This window comes from Centruroides vittatus, unplaced genomic scaffold (genome assembly GCF_030686945.1).
Source record: "Centruroides vittatus isolate TY-2023 unplaced genomic scaffold, ASM3068694v2 contig_134, whole genome shotgun sequence".
Lineage (NCBI taxonomy): Eukaryota > Metazoa > Arthropoda > Arachnida > Scorpiones > Buthidae > Centruroides > Centruroides vittatus.
Window position 1 is genome coordinate 760,520 of NW_027120852.1, and position 27,197 is coordinate 787,716.

The window sequence follows — 27,197 nt, forward strand, 5'->3', positions numbered from 1 at the left end:
GGCGCAAATTTTAAATTATCCTCTTAACTAGAACACTTCGAGCTACGTACAGTACGAGCACTTCGTTACTTCCTCTACGAGAATAGAAATCTCTAAACGCGTATTGTCTGGCCAATTATTTTATTGTTAGAAATACGAGAAAGACGTTCGTAAGTTTTTAGGTTACGTCTGGATAAAACCGGTGGGCGGAAGAAGGGGCGTGGGTGGGACCGACTCGAATAGAAATGACATCACGCGCGTGGCCTCCGTCTCTGTTATTACGTTTAAAAAACCAGCGAGAGCGAATTAATATTCCGGCGCTTAAAAAATTGGAATTTACTAAAAAGGAACCGTTAAATTTGTAGAGGGAGTCGTTCTCACTGCCGACCGCAGAGGGCGCAGTCTTCCGTCTCGGACACGAGGGTCGAGCGCAGTTAGTTCGGGTGCGCTCCTCTCTCTGCTCGGTTTTAGTCTAACGTCTCCGTCGTCGCCGTCGGGATCCGTCCCGATTTCTTGCGGGCAAAATGTCTTCTAAAAGCAGAAGAGCGGCTTCTTCCGGCCGCGGCAATCCGTCGGAGGAGAGAGCCGTCAGTCCTACCCGACTGACCAGGCTGCAGGAGAAGGCGGAATTGCAGAATCTGAACGACCGCTTGGCCACGTACATCGAAAAGGTGAGGAGTCTGGAAGCGGAGAACAGTCGCCTGAGCGTGCAGCTGCAGAGCACGGAGGAGACGGCCACCAGAGAGGTGACCAGCATCAAGTCCATGTACGAGCAGGAACTGTCCGACGCCAGGAAACTGCTGGACGACACGGCCAAGGATAAAGCCAGACTTCAGTTAGAAGCGGGAAGATGGAAGTCGGAAGTCGACGAACTCAAAGTCAAGTGAGTTCTTCCGTTTCCCATTTATTCCCCTTCCGTCGTCGCCCATGCGGCGACCCCACTCCCTTATTACGTAATAAATACGTTACGTCATCGGGAAGTTATTTTTCTTTTTACCGCGCAACCGGGCGAGTTCGGACGCCAATCCGGGATTTAATCGCGTTTATTCGCCGGTAAAAGTAAAAATTTCCCACCGGGTTAACCGGAGCCGGTGACCGGCGATGGCCAGGAAGACTGGTGTCGTGCTCGGTGTCTGCTGCCCGTCCTTCTGGGAAATGTACAGTACGTGTCGTCGTCTGTTTTTCAATTTAAAACAAAACAGTGAAAAATCTTGAGATTGGAAACTTCGTCTATTACGTAACAAAGACGTATTTTCGTACGAACGTTCGTAATCGAACTTTTTGCCGTTTTATAATTAGAACCGGCCACCTGGAACGCGAATTTATCGTTTGTCTTTTAAATTTTTTCCGGAATAAAACTCCTAAACCCAGGCGAGAGGTGGTCCTCGTCCCGTGCCGTCAGGGTCGTGCTTGTGTAAAAATCTAAAAGGAATCCGGTGTTGTTTCCTTTTGGCGGAATGGTAATGTTGCATTTTAACCGTGTGGATGACGGAAACCGCCTGTTTGTTTTGGTATTTTTTGGTGGAACTTTCCACGGTGTTCTGCTGCCGGAGGTTTTTACCACTTCGGTCGATCTTCCGGGAGGAGTGGCATCCGAGTGCTTAGTTTTTTCCTTTATCTTGTCAAAAATAAGACTTTTTTACCGTCCGGGATGCATTTTTAAGACGACCGCTCGTTCCTTTTTGCCTCCCGCCTCTTCCGGCTTCCGTTTGTCTATTTTGTTAATGCCGTCGAATAATACTTTTTCCAAATGTTTTTTCCCTTCGAAATCGTAAGGAAGCTAAACTTCTCCATTTGTATAATCTTTGTTTGTTTGTTATAAGTTATTAGACTTAGTAAATTTCCCAGTCTGTAAAGTGTAAATATGGGCAGACGATCGAATAAAAGTATTTACGTAGACGACGGAACCTCGGTAGACCGTTTCTTGGGAATTTCGATAGAGTTGTCCGTCGGGTCGGACGGTGGAAGACTGGGCTCGGACCTCCCTCCCGACGGCACTTTTCTTCGTTGCTCGAATCGACCCGATTGTCGATGCTTATAAAAGCTTTCGATTGATATTAAAACTAACGGTTAAGCCCGGCTTTGCCCTGGCAAAAAATAAGAACGAACGTTAAGATTAGGTAATTTCGTACTTCTAACCCTTCTCTTGTATTACTGTATTTACTGGCGTATAAGATGATCTCGCATATGGGATGAGATGTGACTAAAGATCTAAATAAAGAAAGATATATTAATACAATTCTAATTTTATTTCGTTTAATCACAAATAAAATATTATCAAATGCACATAAATGCACACGTTGTCCCGTAAAAATTACTAGCATTTTCAACATTAAGGAAAAATCTTGTAAAATTGACAACGTAATTTGTTAATGTAAAACTGGATGACTGGGAACCAATTCTCAACAGTCTAATCCACTCTCCGTCGATTACGCTTAAGAGTTCCTCTAAATTCTGATTTCCGAATAATCGTCTGTTTTCATGTGGGAACGGATCCAAACTTATATTGGGCTCTCTTGTGATTTTGGAATTTCGTTTGTTTTGTTGGGCAATCTGCCTCGGGGATGCCTTCTGGGAGGTCTTTTTAAAGGTAACCGGCTCCTATTTGGGCATTACGGACGTAGAGAGAACCCGGAAAACTCCGTGTCCCGGCCAGGTGCAAACACGCGACCGGACTCCCGGCGTTCGGGGAACAGAACTGCTTGGCCACCGGTAAGCCGATTTTGGAATTTTGATTTGGAATTCAATTCAAAAGCTTTTTCTATTGCTATTTGTCTTTACTCCGGACAATACGCAAGAATGATTCAAAAGACCCAGATAGAATACTTTTGTTTTTAAACACCAGCGAGTGAGCATCCGGTAAAAAATGCAAAGACTGGGTTGACAAAAATTATAGCAAAAATGCAAAGAATACTTTTTTCGCACGTATAGGACGACCTAGTTTTTGAAGCAGTGAAAAATTAATAAAAACCTCGTCTTATATGTGAGTAAATGCAGTATATTATAGAATTTAGTTTATATAACTATAAAGGTTATCTTATATAGCCCATCTTGCCCATTTTCACCCGGTGCAAGAATTAGGTCCATTCTTCCGGGGTTAGAGAATTTTTGGATCGGTTTAAAAATATGTTCGATTTCCCACAAAAATGCAAAAAACTTCATCTAAAATAGAAAGAACAGGTAGAAGCCGAGTTCTTTGGGGTAATCCTTAACCCTCTCCTAAGAAGGAATTTTTCGAAATTCCTCTTTAGTATGCATTCTCGTGGCGTATCCTAACTGTTGTGCTATATTTTAACTTTTGACTTCTAACCGTTTGGACTCCGTGCTAATCATTGTCGTTAACCCATCTCGATTATATTATAAGATGTATAATTTCAATATTTTGAAATCTGGTTTAATTTGTCATTTTCGTGTAAGCTTTCTTTGCCGGGGAAATTGTTTTCTAATATGATGATTTGCAACAGATTCTGGCATATAATCTGTACATATATGTAATATGACAAGATTGTCATATTAAATGTATGTAAATTAATTTAAAATATATTCTTGTTGTTTTTATACTTAGAATAATAGAAATTGTATTGTATCTGTATCTTGTTATTATATGTTTACATTCCAGACACTTCGTATTATAAAAATTAGCTCGCATGTTTTTTGTTTCTCAATGTGTTTAGTTGCCTAACCTGAAATTTGCAATAAAATGATTTGGAGTTATGCAGTTAAAATGAGGATTTTTCTCTTTTGGATCGTCACGAATAAATTTTGTTAGATTCTATAATAGAATTATATTTTGCATTTTTGTCCTCGCGTCCGAAATTATTTGGTACGAAAAAGACGAGCGAAGGTGTCTCGTGCCGGTTAAAGTTTTGTATTCTTCGATCGTACTAGAAGAATTTAATTACTCGAGTGCATTATATAATTTGTAAAATTACTTTGTTAAAAATGTATTTGGCCATTCCTCGATATATTCGGTATTTTTTAAACTAAGGGCACGTCGTTTCGAAGGACGGAGTAAACTTTGTTTCGAAACGTCGGATACTTTACTTGCCGACCGGCCGGTTACCCTAACCGGAACAGAAAATGAAGAAATTTAAATAAATGTTTTATGGACAATAGTAATTTCTGAAAAACAAACAAAATAGATTAACACGGTCAATGTAACTTTATTTTAACTTGCAGAAGTAATACTTCATTTTGATCGAGGATTTCTGAGAGTTAAAGCGAGAAAGTTATCTCGATTGGATTAATGGGTGAATGACCGAGATGCTTTCTAACAAAGAATGAAAATTCTTTGTTAAAAGCGAATTTGTATTTGCGTATAAGTGTGATATTTCGTTTTGATTGAAAGTTGACTTATATTTAAATAGAAAAAAAAGTTGATTTTTCTGAAATACTTTTGTTAAGTCTTCTGACAGGCTTTCAGTTATATTTTTAATTACCTTCATTTAACTGTTATGGCATTACAATGAAAAAGTGAACACTGACCTTAAAACTTAACCCAAAAATCTGACTTTATGGATATCTTTATTGGGTTGATAATTTAATAACTAGTTAGGTTATATACCTTGTGCATTAGTAATATATACATTCAAAAGTTAATTTATAATTCATATTATTGTAAGCCCTCTAACAGAATTTTTCTTTGAGATATTTACAAAATAAGATATAAATGAACTTCAATAAAAATGTCAGTATTTCTTTTTGGATAATTAATGAATAAAGCCAATATCTGTCACTAATATATCTTTCTCTTGTTTTTATATACATTAAAGAGTGTTTCCTCTAACACTAAACTGTCTGTTGTTTTATGTAACAATTATTATTACCCAATACTATTTGTTGGAAATTTTCTAAACGTAGAAAAGCATTGATTGTTTATCAAAATAATAAGATAATCGCAGTAAAAAATGTAGGTCGGTGTTATAAGCGATGTATCCGGTGGATTATAGGCAGAGAATTTTACTGAAAAGTCGGTCTCCTATTTTATTGGTGGATTAACTAGTCGTTTAGATTTATTTATATTCATCTATGTTTATTTTAAGAAAGTAACACAGGTTCCTATTGTTTCTGTAGAATAGTATAAGCTACAAATAGAAACATCTGAGAGTTTGTTTATATATTTTCATACTTTATAAGAACTACATTCTTATTTCTTTAAGAATCTGCTTACAATAAATTAAATTATATTTCAAGTTTATAATTATATTAAATTGTTTTGTTAAACATCATTTAAGACTTAAGGAATGGGAAGATAAAAATTGACGGCAAATGCAAATACATTTTTTAATTTAGTAGGAAAGTGCCGAACGGGGAAACGTCTACCTCGTTTGCGTGTCCCGAATACCAAAAGGTATCGAATTACCTAATTGAATTTTGTGACGGAAACAACTTATTTATTGGTTTTAATTTGATATTGTATTAGAAAATAGTCTATTTTTTCTTAACAAAATTTACAATATTTTTTAATTACAGAAAAAGACAAATGAGGACTTTGTTTACAGTTAATTAATACTACTTAGATTTTAGTACTTTAATTCTATTTAAACTAAAAGTTTTGATTTATCACTGGATTTACCACTACCGTAAATTATCTCTTATCAACATTACATACACTCTTTCGGTTTTACATCTTATTTCTTTAAATTTTCTGATAAATATATAATAAATAGAAATTAATGTGTTTAGAATTTCAGTTTTAGAGCTACATTTGATCACATTTAACTAATGTAGAAGAATTGAAAAGCTTCCAATATCAACAAAGATTAGTCAGTTTGTTCCACTTTCGAGTTACGTCATGTTTTACTAACTAGGTCTATAAATAGAAGTGAAATAATAATTTTTTTTGTAATCATTATACATTTGGTTGCTATACACTTTCATTTTTATTTATTAAATGTACTGAATATTCCAATTAGAAAATTTTTGTTCAAATTCTGGACAATAAGTGTCTAAACAATTATAAACATCATATAAAGTTATCAAAATGAATTTACTGCAATTATAAAATACCTTAAGGTGTGTACAGTGTGTGTATGTGTACTCTTACACTTTACATATAAAATTGCTGTTACTTAATAAAAATCCAGATGGATAGTTATTAAAAAAATTCAATCCTTTGTCACGGAAAATTGTAGGCAGGTGGATTTTTTTGGGTCGATCGCTAGTCCGGCGTGAAGCAGATGTCCTCCGCTCCACAAATCTAACCTGGCCTTCCTGGACCTCTCTACCTTGTAATTAATAATTTCTCTAAATATTTTACAACGAATCAAATCAAATTTAAATAATTCTCCATCTTGTTAAGAAAACAATGAAATTTAAAACCTTTTTTTTTTTATTTTATACAAAAATAAAATTATTAAAATGGTTTTAAATTTTATTTTTCTTTTATAAAAACAGTGTGATGATTTGTTAAAAATGTTTTTATTGACGTATCATGTATTTGCCAAGAGTAAAAATAACCAAACCGGCCGTATTGGGCGTGTCTCCGACGTACGGCACACCTAATCAATGAATTAGATTTGTGACGTGATGGGAAATTGTCCACCCTTGATGTTTCCATTGAAATTTTTTTTTTTACTTTAGATAAAAGAATTGTTATAATATAATAAAATAATGTGTACGCGCACATGCATGTTCACACACATGCTAAATAAATATATACATATATAATTATAATAATATAAAGGTAGATTTAATATCTTAGATTGTATAATTTGTTATTTTATATATAAATGCACACATACGTGTGTGTGTGTGTGTGTAATTTAAATTTTGTTAAACTGTAGTTCTTTGACAGAGGTGAAGTTTAACATTTTATAGTAGTCTGGCTGAAAAACATTTGACATTTAAAAATAATTATCTTAAATCTATTAATTTCTTCCTCATTACAACTTATAATGACCATTCAAAGTTACTTCAGTTTATTCCATTATTTTCAACTTCAGTTCTCCGTATTTAAATCCTTATGCCAAGACTCGATTATTGAATGCACTCGCATATAAATAAACTTGAGTCTCTCTTTAATAGTATATTAAGTTATATCAAAACTTTGGTTTATCTCTAAAAATAAGCTTTTATTCTGCAAACAATTGTTGTATTAAATTGGGCTGTTTTGGTTTGATTAAAGCACAGGCTTTGAGGTTGTGTACACGCGCGTGTGTACATAATACACACTTTTTAGAAGTCAGTTGTTAAAGTTTTGGCATCCATAAATTAAAATTTGAATTGTTTAACAAAATATTTACTCAAGCATTAACATTAATAAAAAAAACTTTTGTTGTTAAAACACGACTTATTGAAGTGTTTTGGATTTTTAATATATGTCTTTTTAATATACAATTATCAGTTATTTATTGTAATAAAATATGGTTTAACCACTGCTCTTTGCCAATGAAAATAATTTTACATTTTTAATAATCGACACTATATGAATTTATTATTGTGTGATCTGGTACCAAAAATATCGGAGTTTTGACCGGTAGAATTTAAAAAGGAAAATTAGAAACCGGTAATTAAATGCAAAATACTTTTATGTAGATGATAAAAAATAATAATTTACTTTTAAGGTAATATAAAATTACACCGACCTAAAAATGCTTAATGTATCTGCAGTGAGAATAAAAGAAAACCGGTCTTCGACCCGATTCGGTATCGAAGTCGAAATTACATAACGGAGTTGACGAAACTGCTTTAAATGAAATGTTTCTTGCAAGTTGTTCTTGATTTGTCTTTTGAAAAATAGCATAAAGCATTTCAAAAAATAATAAAATAAGAATCTCTCTGAAGATTTGACAACTATTCCGTATTGCTGTTAATAATGATAAGTGGAAACATTTTCAGAACATCTGTTTTTGATCACACACTCCACTCAAACCACTATTAATAATTTTAATGGCACATATGCATCTCTGTATAATGTGAAAAAGAACAACAATCTTTACAAGTTTTGTCAAATGCCCAAAATATTTTTGGTATAAACTTCGGTAGAATTTGTGGAATTTTTAATCTTCATATTCTAAGAGCAATAAAAATACTTAAGATTAATTTGACTGGTTTAAATGCAGTATACGTTATCATTAGATAAATTTGGTTTTATTTGAGATTTAATGGAAAAAGTTTTTGTTTAAAGATTTGAATGTGGAGTGCAAAGCAACATCCATTTTCCTGCATATTTGTAAATCTTATTATTCAACCTGCAGAATTTCTTTTTAAGCTTTTTGTATCCATCCATAGCAAAATTTTTCAAAACATTTCAATGCTAAGGTAACTGTTCTACAATTTCTCTCAAAATCAAAATAAATATGTGAGAACAGATATAAAATCTGTGGTCAGTATTTTTACAAAGAGCAGCTTTAACATCAAACTGCAATATTATAAACAGTATATTTGGTGTTGCATTATTTTAATACAAAAAAAAGCAGACTGTGCAATAAATGTACTTTAAAGATTTTATCAAAAGTTTCCTCAATACAAATATAATGTAAATTATAATGATTCCTGTAAGGAAAACTCAAAAATAGCCATGTTTAGTTTATTATCCAGTTATTAGTTATACAAGGTGGGCAGAAAGGACAGATGTTTTTGAAATGGCGAGAACTCGTCACCAGGTAGAGTGACAGATGTGTGGCAGGAGGTGTGTAGATAGTAAGGTCTTGGCATTGTCTTTTCAGTTGAAGGCATGGAACCGTGGACAATAGAACACCGTGTGTTTGTGTACAAATGAGGAAACGGTCGTATGCAAAGGGGATCACTCGGTTGTATACGTCTGATGGGAATATGTTTTTGTGTTTTTTCATACAATAAAAATGTATTCCCATCAGATGCGTGTGGTTTCAACAGAATGGGCGACAGACAAACAGCTAGAGCATCAATTGACATTATTTGTCTCTTCCCTAGTCACCTCATTTCCAAGTTTGGTGACATTCGTTGGCCTCCTCATTTGCCCGACTTATCCATGTGCAATTATTTTTTGTGGGGGACACCTCAAGACGTATATACGAGCATAAGCCCCATTCTTTGCAAGAACTGAAGGAAGCTATTCATGTGAAAGTTGCCAAAACAGCCTCCAGAAATGCATCACTGATAACGGACACCACAGGGAGATGTTGTTTTCCACACTTGATTCTGTAAAATGCTATTTCAATACGTACTCACATCTTCCAACAAATATCTTTTCTAGTAACAATTACAGATGTGGTTTTTTTAAAAAAACATCCATCCTTTTTGCCCCACCCTGTATTAATATGCATTTGGCATTACATTATTATTTCTAATATCATATTTGATATATCTTTAAACATAATATAATAGATAGAAATAAACATGCAATATATATTTTACCAGATCCAATTTTTGTAAACCTGATGTGATTTAACATTTTGTTTTTGACTATAAACAAATGGGTAATGTGATCATTTTAAATGAATGCATAATAATATAATGTATTTATTATGATAGAGTATTTTAATGTCAATAATTGTGCAAGTTTCTGTGCTTATGTAAAAGTTGATTCATTGCCAAATTTTTCATAATACGAATGTTGCACTTATATCCACAGTTCAAAGTTTTTAATTTAAAAGAATTGTGCAAAATTCTTCTTAGGCTGTTAAAATGTTCGGTTCAACTTGTGATCCTCCTTTTTCTGATGTCCAAAAAGAAGAAAAACTCAAATTTTACATTTCACAAAAAATATATTGATGTATTTTATAAACACTAAGATTAATATTTGGTTGCAAGGCTCTGTACCAGACTTAGTAACTAAAATATTGATTATTGTATTTACTTACATATAAAACGAGGTTTTTATCCATGGATAAAACAAATAACAAACTCTTACTGGAACGGAAATAAAACGTACAACACCTTTAACATATCCCTTATTAAGCTATTAAAAAATTTGTACTGGATATGTTAAAGGTGTTGTACGTTTATTTTTTGTTTTTATCCATTTTTCACTGCTTCAAAAACCTAATTTGTCCTATATGTGCAAGCAAAGGATTCTTTTTATTTTTTTATAATTTTTGTGACCTGTGTATTTGCATTTTTTTTACCGGATTCTCACCTTCTGATGTTTAAAAACAAAAGTGTTTTATCTGGGTCGTTTGAATTGTTCTTGTGTATTGTCAGGAGTAAAGATGAATAGCAATAGGAAAAGCAGAGCTTTTGAATTGAATTCCAAAATTACATGGGAGCCGATATGTTTTAATCTGTTCCTACATGAAAACAATGATTATTTAGAAATCAGAATTTGAAGAAACTCGTAAGTATAATTGACAAAGAGTGAATTCGACCATTAAGAATTGGCAAAAAAAGGTTCCCGATTGTCCAGCTTTACATGAACAAATTATGTTGTCGATTTTACAGATTTTTGCGGGACAATGCGTGCATTTACGTGCATTTGATATTTTACTTGTGATTAAACGAAAAAAAGTTAGAATTGTATTAAAAAATCTAGTTTTCTTTATTTTGATCTTTAAACTTACACCTTGTCCTATATGCGAGAATGTCTTATATTCAAGTAAATACTGTATATTAGTAATTAAAATATTTTATATTTATTATCTTAACTGAAAAAATTATATTGTAAGCACTAAATAACATTTAGTGTTATGTAAATATTAATATAATAATAATTACTGTTCTTACTTTAGGATCAATAAAAAGGAAAAGGAACTGTCTGCGACAGAGAGAAGACTAGGCACAACAGAACTGCTAAACCAAGATCTCCAGTCTCGTCTGCTCCAGGTGCAAAACGAACGCAAGAAACTTCAAGATGAATTAAAGGTTGTACCATATTATTGATACTAAGTTTTTATTTAATTAAATTTCATGCAGTGCTACAGATTATTTAAGATATTGTCTGAGGATAATCCAGACTGCTTATTAAAAACAGATTTAAAAAGAGCAATCATTGAATTAATACACTACACAAAAAATGTAACTCATTTTTGATTAATGTATAAATTTTATACATTGAATAATCAAAAGTTATTTGATTGCAGAATTTTCTTAAAATTAAACAGTTTATTCAATTAAATCATTTCAGCGAATAAAGATATCTTGACACTGATCAAAACAATATCACTCTCGGTTTACTTACTATTCTAAGTTTTCTTGAAATAGGAAAAAATACTTATGTAGGTTTTAATGAAATTTATACCATTTACACCCTCCCTGTCAATATTCTACAATTATGCAGTGATTTTTCCCATTCACAAACTTCATTTAATTCTTCATATTGCTTCTTGTATATTCCTTTTGATCTTTGCATGAAGAAAAGGGTCAAGAGAATATTCCCTGGGAATTTTCAATAAAGTGATTAAATACAATGATCACATTACCAACAACTATCAGGTTATGACTTTACACAATATTTGTGATCTGATCAGAGATTTAAGTTAAAGTATTAATTATATCTAATGCTTAAATAAATAGCAAAACTATACTCTGCTTTTGATATTTACTTTATCTGTAAGATACTCTATTATTAATTATACAGGGTGGTTAGAATTAAACTGACAGTACTCAGACATATGTGGAGCCAACTGTATTGAACTGAACCAAATGAAACTCTGTAATAAACCAAACAATCACTATAATTAATTGGACTGATTAAGTGCTATTATTAATGATTAACTATTAAGTACAGTGGAACCTCGCTTAACGAGCACCTCGTACAGCGAGTATTTTGCATAACGAGCAAAACAAATTGTAAAAATTTGCCTCGCTTAACGAGCAATGTTTTGCATAACAAGTAATGAGGAGAGGGGAAGTCCCGAATTGTGTGCATGCGGCATGCTCCATCATTCTGTGTTTAGCACTCCTTCCGCTAGCATCTTAGTGTCACTCGTGATCACGTATTTTTCCAAACTTGTGTTCGCACATATTACTTATAAACATCAACAACCCTAGCCCATTATATAATAAACATGCCAAACGATATGCCAAATTCTTGGGTCATTAAATTTAATGACCGATTCCAAATTAAATTTTAGAAACGTCTGAATTAAAAATTAACTATTTATAATTATTGAATTTAATACGAGATTGAAACGTAACTGCCTACCTCTAGTCAAATTAATTAATTCCCAATATTTAATTATAGCATTTACATAACCCAAGAATTTGGTATATCGTTTGTAGTGTTTATCAAACATATTAGCTCTAAATTTTTTTTAATTTGGTTTGTTTCTGCAGATCGAATTTTCATTCCAGGATGGTTCATTCCTCGCTAGAAGAAATGATGATGATGAGTCACGCTCCTTAACAATGTTTATTGTACAATTTTTTTGAGTAAACGTTAGACACAAAACATTTGAGCATTTTTTTGGCATGGAACGCATTATTGTATTTTACATTAATTTCTATGGGAAAAATCGTTTTGCTTAACAAGTGTTTTGCATTACGAGTAAGACTCTGGAATGAATTATGCTCGTTAAGCGAGGTTCCACTGTAATTTGGTACTAGGAGTAAACATTTCATGCAATCTCTTATTTAACTTAATAATTATTATAATTACTAATTTATGGGTGGATCAAATGAAAACGAAACAGTAGTCATAATTCGGTGTATGTGAGTGTAACAGAACTGTGTGTAGATGTAGAGTGGGAGGTGAAAGAGGAGAAACCCTGTTGAGGAATGGACTCACCCTTGGTAAGCGCACACAACCCCGTGGTATGAGCTGGCAGGCAATCAGTCTGCATCATGTTTGCGACTAAAGAAAAGCAACCTGGTACCCTGGAACGTTTGCGTGCAGCAATCGAAGCCAAGCGGCCAGGAATGTTGTCTTCTGGAGTGCTTTGGCTCCACGACAATGTGCAACCACATACGGCCACTCGCACACTGAGCATGCTTGCGAAGTTTCGGTGGAGTGTGTTGGAACACCCACCATACAGCCCCAACATTTCACATCTTTGGTCCGCTAAAAAAAGCATTGCGGGGTCAACGTTTTCGATCGGCAGCGAAGTCACGGACACTGTTCGAAACTGGTTTCAATCTTAGCCAAACTCTTTCTAAGAATGAGGTATTCACCACTTGGTGCAATAGTGGGACAAGTGCTTGTGTAATTTTGATGATTACATTTGAAAATAAATAATGGCTACTGTTCTGTTTTCATTTGATCCACCCTTATATAAAGGCCATTATCTGTGTGTGCACGCATGTGCATGTGAATTCTTTATAACTCCTGAAATTTTTGTCCAATCCAGACGAAATTTGGTTATATTCGTTTTATGTTTTGATGGAAAGTATAGGCTACTTATTTTATGAAAATATTGGCTATAGACTAAACATTTTATTGATTTCAGGTCTGTGATCGCATTTACATTGTAGTGACGTCAATGATCTCATTTAGTTCATGCTTGATAAGGGAATTTCCCTTAAGTTGCACTTTTAAATATTTCTGCAAATGGTATAATTTAAACTTGCTTCATTAAATTTAAACTTTAAAAAAGATAGCCTCATTTTGTCACTTCTGTAACAATTTTTTTTAAATCTTTCCAAAGTGATCACATGACATTCTATTATCTAATCAGAAGTCATGATCTAATGAGCCTGTTATTTAGAAAATATTATCACTCATCTAATTAACATAAATACAATTTGTCTTTGTTTTTAAAAAAGATTAAAAATGAAATTAAAAAAACTTGTTTTGTCAAAAAACACCTAGGAAAAAGCATAAGAATAAAATTGGACAGGTAAATTCTAGACCTAAAAGGATAATAACCAAAACCTTGAAGGCAGCGAAGTCCGACTTGAGCAACATAGAGTAAGAATGGTTTTGCCAAGGACTACAGAAACAGCATCACGATGTCAAGCTCGACTTGAAGTTCTCAATTCTTCAATATTTACTTTCTCATAAAAAATATTCCATCATGCTTGATGGGAGGATTTCTAGTTAATTTAGAATATTCTAGAAGAAAAGAATGGGTCCAGAGTGGAACTCGAACCTGCGACTCCTGCTTACTGTGCAGATGCATTGCCAGTTACTCTACCTGGACCCCAAGTGATTCTTCGCTTCCAGACATACTTAATTGTCGATACAACCATCCACAGTTACTCATGGCACTGACTGGGGATGACTCCTATGCCCATGGCCTATATAATCACCCACTATGGCACCTAGCTGGCTATTGTTTTACCCTGGCGTGTGTGTGTGTTTTTATATATATATAAATATTACTATATGAAACACTACATGTGCAATTCAAATCATAGGGAATAGATTTACAGGAGGAAAAGATTAGTTAGTCGAAATTTTCCCACCAGGGAAAAATGTGGCACATGTAAAAAACATACAGGGTGGGCCAGCGAAAACAAAACGGCTGAGTGTTCGTGTTCGTCCAAGCAAAGCGCTCGGACAGGTCGATTTTACTCTCGAGGGGACATCTTTTGCAATAAAGTTTTTGCAATTCTGAATACAACAGACAACAAAAAATTTTAAAAACTCATTTATTTTGTATTAACTAAACAAGCATTTATTTCGAAAAAAATGTTTGTTTAGTTAATATTCAGAATCGCAAAAACTTTATTGCAAAAGATGTCCCCTCGAGAGTAAAATCGACCTGTCCGAGCGCTTTGCTTGGACGAACACGAACACTCTGCCGTTTCGTTTTCGCTGGCCCACCCTGTATAATTGTGGAATTATTTGAAAGATTGTGTTTATCAGGGCTGCATGCAGCTAAAAGCTTGCATAGTACTGTACATGCTACTCAGATTCCTCCCAAAATGTTATGTATGGCATCAAGAACATGGTTTCATGATTGCAACATGTAGTCTACAGAGGATCCTACAGTGAGCACATACTGTAAATGTGTAAAATGTAACTTTATTCTTCTAATAAAATTTTGTCTCTTTGTCTTATAATTGCCATCCTTTCAGTGGCACATTTTTCTGAGATGGTGAAAATTTTAACTATTTTTTCCCCCTCAAAAAATCTTTCTTGCGATCTTTGTTGCACATATACAGAGTTTCATTTGATTCGGTTCAGTAGAGCCGGCTCCACACATGCCCAAGTACCATCAATTTAATTCTAACCACACCCTGTACAAAATACAATAAATAACAAGCTTATAAAATGTTTGATCATTTAATAAATATAGCAATTTGAAAATCAGTTGCACTTCTTTGTATAAGCAAATGTGTAAAATGTAGAAGCATACTGTGACATCACAATATATTTGTTTTGTACTATGACAATAGTCTCATGAATATTTTTACATTTTGCTCAAAGTAATTCCTTTTTTTCTAGCAAATTGAATAAGTTAATGAAACATAACTTATATCTCATTTAATCTTATTAATTTTAAATCTCATTTGATAGCACTAAATTTAAACTTTTAATTATCTTTAATGATTAAAAAAAATATATATAAGTATAAAAGCATGCTTCATTATCAGGATTATGATGAAAATATAATAATGATATTGCATATGATTGAACAATATATTTAAAGCATTGTTTTTTGGATAATACAACAAATGAACCCTTTTTAAATTACCAAATCAAAATTTTATTCTCAAATAACTGTGTTTCTAATGCATTTAATTATATATTTGGCTTTTCAAGTGAAACATTTGAAACAAACACATAATTTAAAAATACAATAAATTCACAAATGCAGATTTAAATAACTGTCTTACTGTTAATATGTAAATGAAGGTATTATGATATATTGCCAATAAAATAATATATAGTTCATACTTTTTGGTATATTCAGTATTTATGTATATATTTATTTATTACAACAGAAACTTGATTATCCAAAATGGTTTTTAAAAAAAATAGTAGAATATAATACACAGTAACCAAATTCTCTATGTAACTGGAAATTACTATATCACTTGTCAATTGTAGAACTAGGTTCATATAAGTAACATTATATTAGATTTTAAGTAAATTAATTTACTTTCAAATACAGTTATCGCAATGCCTTTGGTGCCACCCTTCACAGAATGCAAACTCACCATCTAAAATGCAGTTTGTAAAGGGTAGCACTGTAGAGAGAGTATTTTGGTTGAACGATTGCCACGTGACTCCCATCTTTTGAAGAAGATTCATCTTAATGCAGTATGACTAATCGACATGCTTCAAGAAAAGAGCATTGATAAAATGTTTAATACTGCATATATTATATTAACTTATTTTGAATACATTTATAAATTTCTTTGTCTTTTGTCCATTCTTTATCCTTTGGTATTTTATAAGTAATTTACATCTTTTTTTAAAAGCATACAGCATTATTGCAATATTTTACTCAATTTATCAAGTTTGGCACTATGTTTTTTAAATTTGTAATTTTATTTAAATCATTTTATATTTAAGTGGTTATCAAAGATTGTTAATTCTGGACCTAAACAAATTGAACAGATATTTTACAAATGTCTTAAGCTAAAATATATCCTACTTTGAAGTAGAGATGAGAGACAAAAACCCTTTACTTAGATCTTTGCACTAAACAGAGTTGACTCCATAGAACTTAAACCAATAGTTCTATATTTTTTTTAAATAAATGCATGAGTTACAACTACTTAATGTTTTGCCATTAAGTCTCTTCACAAATGGGAAAGAATTTTATTGTATTGCATTTGTTCTTCTAAAAGCATACTTAAATTTAATCTCTTCAGGTATAATCTTTCTATCAGCTATTGATACTGAAGAAAGCTATGCATATGTCATTATTATATACAGTAGTTTTTAGGGACTACAGTTAATCCATAACTATTCTCAAGACTTTCATTTTGTACATGCACACTTGCAGGCTAGAAGTACAGTCTGTTTTTAAATATTGTGAGTGCAATTCAAAAAATTGATGTCGATATTCCTTTAATATATAAAAAATATTTTTTTCGTTGACTTTTTATATCTTCAAATACTTAACAAAACAATATTTGAGTTTTGGAAGAAAAGTATTTTAAAATCAAATTTTTGTTTTCCTTTTCAAAAATTTGATTTTGTAAGTACAGTAGAGCGTCGAAAATTGGAACGTCGGTAATTGAAATGGCCGGAAACTGGAACGATTTTCAGTCGGACTGTGTCGTGCTGAATCGAACGTTTTTGATACTAAATTTACTTCTAAAGTATAATTTTCATGTTTTTTATATTCTTCAATATATTTATTTTGTTTGTACAAAATGCAGAAATAATTTTTAACGATACGATAGCCTCGATTATTATTATAAAAATTTTCGTTAGGCTTAAAATCGACGAAAATTCAACACGAAGCGACACGCAACGGAGAAAAATTCAACAGGAAGCGATACGCAACGGAGAAAAATTTGAACATCGGACAGGTTAATATATTTTTTCGTACATAATCGGAAATTGGAAAAAATCACTACTTGGAACGACCCCAGTCCCCAATTGGTTCCAGTTATCGACACTCTACTGTAATTTAATATTTTGTGATTGCCATTTAGACATTTTTTTCAGAAGAAAATGATCTGCATGTCTGATTTTCCTCGACAGACTTTAATTCGTAATTTACTGCAAGATTAATGTACATAAGAGTGTCAAATAAAGCCAAATTAAGTCTCTCTTGTCTGTTCAAATTGGCTCTTTGTTTTCAATTTCCTATGTGTACACAAAATGCAACTGCAACATTTAACTATTGATTTGAATGGTAAACTTTTGTTACCGTGGAAAATTTAAAATGCACGACTGACTTGGAATGCAATCTCACCAAATTTGAAAACACTCCATGTTTTCAATACATTATTCATTGCATACTCTTTATCTGCAATTCAATAAAGGGGAATAACAAATATGATAGATTTGCAAACTTATATGTAGCATAATTTGAGACTAATTTCATAGTTTCTAAATGGCTGTTTTAGCTATATTGCTTATATACACTTATTATAGTATCTCTTTAAATTAGATTGTACAAAAACAGGTTTGAGTGGTCTTTTTTTGTGCATTTTTTTGTGCAGTATATGAATTTTGATCAAATTGGTATACCGCACAAAAAAAATTTCACAAAACAAATCGCATAAATAAAAAATCGCACAAAAAAAGACCGCACAAAAACAGGTTTGAGTGTATTGATTTTTACATGCATTATTAAACATCAGTTTCACTATAAACAAGTGCAACATTTTTAGTAATGCTTAAAACTTGCAGACCAATTATCTGGTTGTTTTGGCTTACAATACAGTAATACCTTGGTTTTTGTTGGCATGCTCACGCGACCTCCTGCTAATTTTGCAAAAACATAGGGCAACCCACGTATTTTCCTGCTCGGTGTGGCATTGTTTCTCATTGTGTGAGCATTACCCCCACACATCTAGCCAAACAATTCCATTGCTTTCTTTCTTTTGGCTCCATCACGAGACCAAAGAAAGTTTCCAGAGCCAGCAGCCCTTCAAATGCTATGTTAAATGTTCATTTATTCTTTAAATTAGTTTTTTTATATTCATTTTACATTAATTTCTTATTGTTTTTAGTATTAAACACAATATTTATTCTCTCTATAAAATGTGTTTTTGGTATGTATTTTAGTGTCTAGAACGAATTAATTAGATTTACATTGATTCATATGGAAGTAACTGCCTCGGTTTTCGTCGGTTTCGGATTTCGCCGATTGTTTTCAAATGGATTATCGGCGAAAACCGAGGTATTGGTGTATATTGTAAAATTATTGTTTTCAAATGAATTTTAAAGATTAATTAGATTCTAGAGTAAATTTGGTGCATATGAAATATGCAAAGTTAAATATTACAAATTACTTATTTTAAATTATATTGTTTCTAGAAAAATAAGTCCTCATACTTTATCGCCATTATTTTGAAGATAAAATCTTTAATTCTTTTTAATAAAGGAATTGCAAGCCGAATTGGCCAAACTCACAAAGCAGTTGGCCGCCATAAAGTTGCAGCTGGAGGATGAAATATTGAGAAGAGTGGATCTAGAAAATCGTCTTCAGAGCATGAAGGAAGAATTGTCTTTCAAAGAATCTGTTCACGAAAAGGTATGGCAATTTTTGCATTAAAAAAAATTTGATCATTTAATAAAACTCTGAAAACTAATTTTATATTCCATGATTTCTTTATTACAAACATGAAACTAATTCAACAGGTTTTTATTTTGAATTGTTTATTCTTTGTTCTAAAAAGTAAAATATTTACTTTCTATTTATTTGTTCATATACAGTAGAAACTTGATTTGACATTTTCTGATTTTAAAGGAAATTTTGTTTGTTTTACCAAACCCTTCGATCTTTCTAAAATATGATATTAATGTTACTGCATTGAGTGACCTTTGAATCTGCATATTTTTGGGATTTAATGCAAGAAAAACTCAGTCCCAAGATGAATTTTCATATCAAACAACAATTTTCAAAAACAAAAAAAAATGTACTGTATTTTTATTGTTCACATGGGTGATTTCGTTATAAAAGTTCGACAAATTAAGTGTGAAAATCGCACTGTGAAAAAAGCTAATTGTCCCTAGCAGAAATGACAGTAGGTACTACCGGTTGCAAAGAGGCTGCGGTGAGAGAATGGTTGGGAGGTAAATAGCACGGACATCTACGAGGTCATTTCTATCTCGTGAAGTGAAGAGCAATGTGAATGTTGAATTGAGTCTGCAATATGGGTTGTATGACAGATGTTACCGAGTGGCAAAAAGGAGTCGTCGTGTTTGGCCGTGCCCAAGGACACAAAGCAAATGAAGTAGCCAAATTCGAAGCATACTTTACAGTTTGATAAATTAAACTATATGTGACAGTAAAAGAATTGTCAATTCTGTGCATTGTTCCACCAACAGCTGCAAGAGCTTTACAAAAAAATTTATTGAATTTCAGAAATTCACTTTTTAAATTTTGTTTTGTACTGCAAGTCTAAACATTAATTAGTGAATTAAACATGTATATGACAAATATCTTGTTCATGCCCCATAATTTTTTTTTCTTTTAAATAAAAAGACATTACGTAATAAAAACAAAATTGTAAAATAAGTTGGATGTTAAAAAGTGATACTTATCAATTATTTTATTAAAATAAAAATTAAAATATTATTAATAAATTGTTAAACTTTTGAAATAATCATCTACCATAATGTATAAACCTCTATCTCTTCAAAGCTTCCCCCAATTCAACACTGTGGCATCCATTTCCATTCAACTACAACTAGTCTTCTTGAGACCATTTTTAATTTTCCAAAATTTTGAATATGAATGCTCCATTTTTGTTGTTTGATATCTGACTTCACTCTTCCCAATCTACTACTAACTTTTTTCATGAACAGTTTGATTAAGATCCCGCTTATCATTCTTGGCTAAATAATTATTTCCTAGCATGCCGTTGTAAAATCGAGAGGTGGCTTTAAATTCATTGATTTTCATCTAATCTGTGGCATTCAAGATTCTAACTGAAGTAGCCTCTTTTTTTCAGTTTACATTAATTATAATCTGTCGTCGTAATATGCAAGTTATATGATATCAGACTAATATATCACAACCCCATTTCTCTACAATTTGACCTGAATTTACTGTCCACTTTACTTGAAAAGGCCAACTTAATTTTTCTTTGTTTTAGCTTTTTTTACTTGTATTTTACAATTTAGTCGGTTGTACTCTGCTTGTTCTACTTTATGTATTTATTAAGGGTTTTTACTATTAACGAGGGGAAGGAAATCTAATGGTGCAAGACATTTTCTATTTTAATTGAAAATAAATAAATAAATTTGAGTTCGAAAGTTCTTTGAAAACAGGCAGCTGACACACAAAAATCAACTAATTTCACCATTTTGTTCCGAAGTATTTGGGAATTTAGCACCCAATACTCTAGGAATGAAGTGGTGCCTCGTAGTGCATAAAATACTTTAATTTTTCAAGAATTCATATTTTTCTGATAATGTACATTGCATTCTTCCTTGATGTTTCATTTTTCCTGGGTTTGCTGCTGCTCAAATATTTCGTGTCGATGAGTTTGTGAGATTAATGTGGCTTCATACACAATTAAATAAGACTTGTTACATTTTACGTAAATACTATTGTTTGAAAAAATATTAATCTAATAATACTTTGTACACATGGACTCTACACTGGAATAAATTCAAAATATAGATTTTAAAAAACTTTGAAAGAAACAATATGTAAAGGATTTTCTTTCAAATGTATAGAAATTTCTTATTAATTCTCCAAAAATAACTACATTTTACTTACCAAAAAATGGGAGTGGAGTGTTAAAATATTATTTTTATTATTATAATTTACATAATAAACTTGTATTAATACAATGCGAAATTTTGTTATTCCTACAGGAATTGACTGAAACTCGAACCATAAAACACACGGAGATAAACGAGATTGACGAAAGACTGAAAGAACAGTACGAACAAAAGTTATCGGACACATTGCACGAGTTGAGAGAGCAATACAAGTCGCAGATCCAGATGAACAGGGAAGAAATCGAAAACATATATAAAACAAAGGTATTGTTATTTATTATTCAAATTTGTCAAACTACATTTCAATGACGTATTCATGATTGTAAGTTTTGGTCGTAATTATTATCATCATCAATTATAACTATAATATATTATATCCAGTTCTAAATGCAAATATATTTAATTGAAAACAATATATGGGAGAGCCTGCCAAAAGCTTTCTTGTTTTACATTTTTCCAGTAGAATCTCTTGTTATAAAAGTTATTTATTACAAACATCTCTGGATACAACTTTTTAGTGGTTATTTTTTTTTATGTAGGAAAAATTTACTTGTTTCACAAACTCAATATCAGGAAAAATCTCAGTTTATAATCCAAATACAAATTAGAATGTCAAAATTGTGTGCACATGTTTTGAAAAGATTGCTGCTTTGACACTGTTCAAGTGTCCTCCTCAGGAAATTCTTTTTTATTGTATACCTTGTCTGTTTCTTGTAACAAATTTCTTCATTTGTATGCACTATTTTCCACCTTGTATTGTAATGTTTGTTGTATTGCATATACTACACTGTACCTGTTAACTGCATACAAAATAATTATCATTTTCTGATCAAACAGTATTGTTATGTCATGATATAAATTGCTTAGAATGATGATCGGTTACTTTCAAACATAGTAAAACATTGTATTTTAGGAAGTAGGAATGGACCGATGTAAAACAACTTCTCCCATTTTACAATAGGAAATAGATTCCTGGTTAGTATTTTCATGCAGGACATCTGATGTTATATGGGGGAATGCTCGGTTATAATACATGACGAAAATGTTTAATTCTAAAATTAAGGACAGGAATGTTGACCATTTCTGTATTTCTGTTAAGTGGGACAGCTCATCATACATGAGTGCTTTTATATAATTTGCATCATTTGTCTATTAAGTTCAGAAGTTTTTGTTAAAGCCAGTCCTCGTTTAAATTTATATACACAAATTGTCAGATTACATTCTATTTTAACTACTTTGAAAGAAATTGTGTAGTTTAGATCAAAATGAGTTTCTATTGGTTGGTTAAAAAAGAAAACAATGAGAGAAGTTCTAATTATATTTGCACTTTGCTGATGTTAATGTGTTCCAAAATGTTTAGAATGCAAGATTATTTAATTTCTTGACTTGGTAAAATTTTTTTTAAATTTGTTATTTAGTAAATTTGTCCCTTATCTTGCACAATATCAGATTGTTTTACAATCAGGACATTTACATAATTGTAAATTTTTCCACTAAATATCTGAATTTGCACATATAGATAAATCACTATATTTTGGTACTGAGATGTTGGTTCTATTAAATACAAATATTTAACTGTTCCAAAAATTGAATATTCAATTGAATAAGTAAAGAAAAAAATTACAAGTGAAAAAAATTTAATGAAGGATAAATTCTTATAATGGAATCATTTGTGTGCAAAACTTGTGCAAGATAAGACAAATTTAATGAGTTACCAACGATCGCCTTAATTATAGCCAGATCTTTAAGGCGATCGTTGCTAATTCATTATATACTTGTCGGGCTTAGTGATGATTATTATATATAAGACAAATTTGTTAAAATAATCAAATATGCCCTGTGTACTTTTTGAAATTAATAAAACTGATGTTAATTTGATTTAGTAATCAAAATTAATTCCTAAATTTGACACTGGCTTCTGAAAAAATTGTTTTCTTATTAAGGATAAAAATTCATTTGCATTATTCAGCTGGACGATCTGCAGAGAAGAGCGGATCAAAACAGTAACAGTGCCTTCACTGCCCGAGAAGAACTGCACAGTTTTAAGAATAAACTGGAAAGTCTGTCGTCGAAAGTGAATGATCTAGAAAACCAGGTTAGTGATAATTTCCCTAATAAACAAAAATGTGTGTATATTTCTTTGTTATATTTTAAAGGTGTTTGAATAAATCTAACTGGTGAAATAATGTTGAAGCAACTATAATGGAAAAAAACTAATTTTTTTTTACAAAAATTATATTGGATGTTTTAAAAGTATTGGGTATTTGGCACACACTTGTATGTTGGAGATCAAATCACAAGAAGTGACATATCAAATGTCCTTATCTAAGATAATAGGACAAATTGATGTTCTGACATGACATTGCACTTTTTTTGCACTTATTTTTAGAGTATTTTTCAATAATTATCGCCAATGGAAAACAGCTTGAATTAGAATAAAAAATATTTGAATTCTTAAAACTGACTAAAATAATTAGAAACTTATAGATTTAAATTGTTTGTTTTAATTCTGTGTGGCTGTGTATAGGATTGTTGGTTTGATAGCTAAATTTATTTTTTCATTTGGTTGTGTGAATTTTCTACTATTTATATTAATGAATATAGATCCTTAATACATTTTTGTATTATTTGGTAAATATACCGGGTCTTTATAATTAAAGTTCCACTTTGAAATGGCCATAGAAGGAAAACTACTGAAAAAATTGTTATGAAACTTGGTAAATTAGTTTGGTTATAGCTGAATCAATAACAAACTTATAAACTGCTAAAAGACAAACTGTTCTTATCATAAAGATCACATTAATTAGTTACGTTACTTGTGACAACATTCTCTTGTATTTTATATAATTTTATTCCTAATTATACAGGGTGGTTAGAATTAAACTGACAGTACTCAGACACGCATGGAGCCAGCTATGTTGAAGTGAATCAAATAAAACTGTAATAAACCAATTGCTGTAATTAATTGGACTAATTAAGTGCTATTATTAATGATTTAACTATTAAGTAATTTGGTACAACAAGTAAGTGTAACATACTTGCTTCTAGTACCAAATTACTTAATAGTTAATCATTTATCAGCTTTTTATGCATATAACTGTGAGAACTGAGGGTAGAAAAGGGAACTCTAAACCCCTCTTATTGGCAACGGCATGGTGAATCTCCTTTACGGTTGTCAATGAATGGCTAGGAGAGCAAAATCGAGTGGGGAGTGTGGTGAGTAAGTTGATAGGTTCCGAGTAATGCCAGGTCAACAGATAAACAAAACAACAAATTTAATATAAACATAAAAAGGTTAAATACATAGAGATTATGCTCTCTAACTACTTAGCAACTAATGGCCCGAGAGAGCGTTTACATAAGCTGTTCAAAATTAATACCTCTGTGGGAAACGAGGTGTGGCTCTTTCGTAGTATAGGGTCGTCATTGGCCTTCATAAGGAGTAGCAGTCACGGGCGGCAGTTTCGGCGGGACAAGAGTTTGGTTCAGCTCTTCCGGGTATGGCCACTCTTCAAGATGTGTCTGCTTCAATTATGGCTGGTCGTACTTCCAATGTTGATGTCCGCCCAGATGATCGAGTGTGACCCCTTTTTATATGCATTTCGTGTGAGAACTGTCTGAGGTCAGTATGAAGTAATATGTTCTAAGTTCGTTTTTGTGTCCAGGTTTGTTGGATACAAGTTGTCAAGAATCGGATGTATCAATGATTTCTGGATACTTTCTATCCGTTATTGTGGTTTGTCTTGCCTCATAAATTCATTTGTTTAACAGTTTGTTGTTGTTATTAATTATCTGTTGTGACTAAGTTTATAACCTAAGTCCAAACATTGAAATAATTGGTGATTCAGAGGGATATTGGATAGGGGTGTTATCTTTTCAATCAGGAAGTTCCCGGTGAAGATCCGGGTTTCCAATTTATGATTAAACTAATAGGCTAATTAACTCTAATTAACCCCTCTTCAGATTCTTACGTAATGATAAAATCTTTGTCTTGTAAAACAAATATAAATTCATTCAAAATCATTAAAATAAAAATATTTGTACAGAATGCCAAACTACAGAGTCGCATCCGTGATCTGCAACTGTTGTTGGAACAGGAGAGAGACTGGCACCAGTCAGCCATGCACGCCAAAGAGGACGAAATTAAAAGACTGAGAGAACAGATGGAAAGACAGATGAATGAGTACCAAGATCTGTTGGATATTAAAGTGGCTCTAGACATGGAAATTACTGCTTACAGGAAACTTCTGGAAGGAGAAGAATCTAGGTAAGCTTAAATTTAAGAATTTTATTCAATATAGTTGTTATTTCTTGTCAAGAAAGTATTTGATACTTTTTTATAATTCCTTCATTAACAACTTTTAACCCATTCAAGGCTGTTTTTCGACACCTGCTGGCAGCCACAGGCCAAGTTTTTGTCTGAGTTAAGCCTAACATCATTCTGCCATTCATAAAAATTATTTTCCTTGGTTAATTTACAAAAATTGGCATTAGTACTTTGTTTTGACATGGCAATAATAGCAATTACTTCACTAAATAAAGGCAACATGATGATTAAGATTTTCATTTATTTCACTAAAAAAATCACTAATGTGGTTAATACTTTCTGTATAAATATAAAAATTTTGATTTTCTATCAATGGTTAACTAGTTCGTTCATGTTTTCCAAATCATAACAGATGTGCTGTAGTAAGGTCATGTGAATAGTTTCAAACTCCATTTGAGCCATCTAAGTTTCCCCTTCTTGTCAGATAATATGGTGTCCCAATTTGTCTGGTTTCTATTGTAATGTCATGTAAAATCAAGATGAGTAGTGATATGGTAAGGTTTCCGAGCAGGTTGTTCCCTTCTTGTATATTCTATAATTGGTAACAACTTGACAAGTGATCCAGTAAGAACCAGAGACTTCTAAAGCAGTTTGTACTTTATTTCTTGTCAAATTTCTCAAATAATCTATGGATGTCCCCATTTCTGTTCCCATATAATAATTTTTATGGATTTTTAAATATCTATTGAGATCATCAGATCTTCCAATTTTCAAAGCAATTCCTCTAAGTCATTGATTTATCATTGTTAAGCCCATCAGCATTTTGCCTTTTCTCATACTTTCAACAGATAAAAATAAATCAAGTTGTTGGTCTTTAATTTTAGTTGTTAAAACTGCCAAAGACTTATAAATAAACAAATATGGCAAAGGCAATTATAACAATTACTAACAATAAAAAGCATCTGTCAAATAAAAGGTGTTGAAAAACTAGTTTATAATTGGGTATTTTTAAATATCTAAAACCCAATAATAATAATTTGGCAATTGCTTGATTTTAACATATATAATGCTATATTATTACTACTATTAATAATTAATTTCTTAAAATTAATTACTTAGCATTTAATGCTGCACTTAAATACAACTCATACCTCATGTTTCAAGGTATGAGTTGTATTTAAGTGCAGTTACAGAAGAGTGTAAATATGGCAATGCCGGCCAAAAATTATAGAAAATTGGTTCTGAAGATTTGTAGGAACGAACCAAATTGAATTTCTTGATAGTAATTAATTTGGCAGTAGAGCCAAAATTCTTCCAGAACCATTAATATTTTAATAATTTAGAAGGTTCTGGAATAAATGAATTGGCCCGGAGCAGGACACTAATCCACAATTCCTGCTTGCCAGTTGTGTTGCCAGTTATGCTACCCAGACTTTCATCCGATCCTCGCATCCAGAACTTCAGTTATAACCATACAGGCTCTAGTGCCAAATTACTTAGCATTTAATTATTAATAATAGTAATATAGCCTGATCTAATCTGGCAATTTTGTGGCTTTAATGCTCCAATTATCTGAAATCAAATGTAAAACTGTCTTGATTAAAGACTCTATGTATCCCATATAGACAATTTGACATTTGCTTCCAGATAATGTGTAATTTAATCAATTTATTATATATTTGTCAACTTTGGCATTAATTATTAACAGGATAATTATACTGGTGTTAAGCATTTACACAAGAATGAGGAAATCTTTTCAGAGAAAACAGACTTTCATTATTAAGC

The 27,197-nt window shown here is 31.9% G+C and overlaps 1 protein-coding gene across 1 annotated transcript in view; it reads left to right on the forward strand.

Annotated features, from left to right (window-relative positions):
* The first annotated feature begins 270 nt into the window (after positions 1-270).
* Positions 271-27,197, forward strand: part of LOC136990720 (lamin Dm0-like) — a 36,834-nt gene continuing 9,907 nt past the window's right edge. Inside the window, exons 1-6 of the mRNA XM_067289141.1 lie at positions 271-862; positions 10,629-10,761; positions 18,795-18,944; positions 21,239-21,409; positions 23,115-23,240; positions 25,192-25,412. Coding sequence (XP_067145242.1) covers positions 504-862; positions 10,629-10,761; positions 18,795-18,944; positions 21,239-21,409; positions 23,115-23,240; positions 25,192-25,412 — 1,160 coding nt within the window. The 5' untranslated portion in view covers positions 271-503. The remainder of the gene's footprint in view (positions 863-10,628; positions 10,762-18,794; positions 18,945-21,238; positions 21,410-23,114; positions 23,241-25,191; positions 25,413-27,197) is intronic.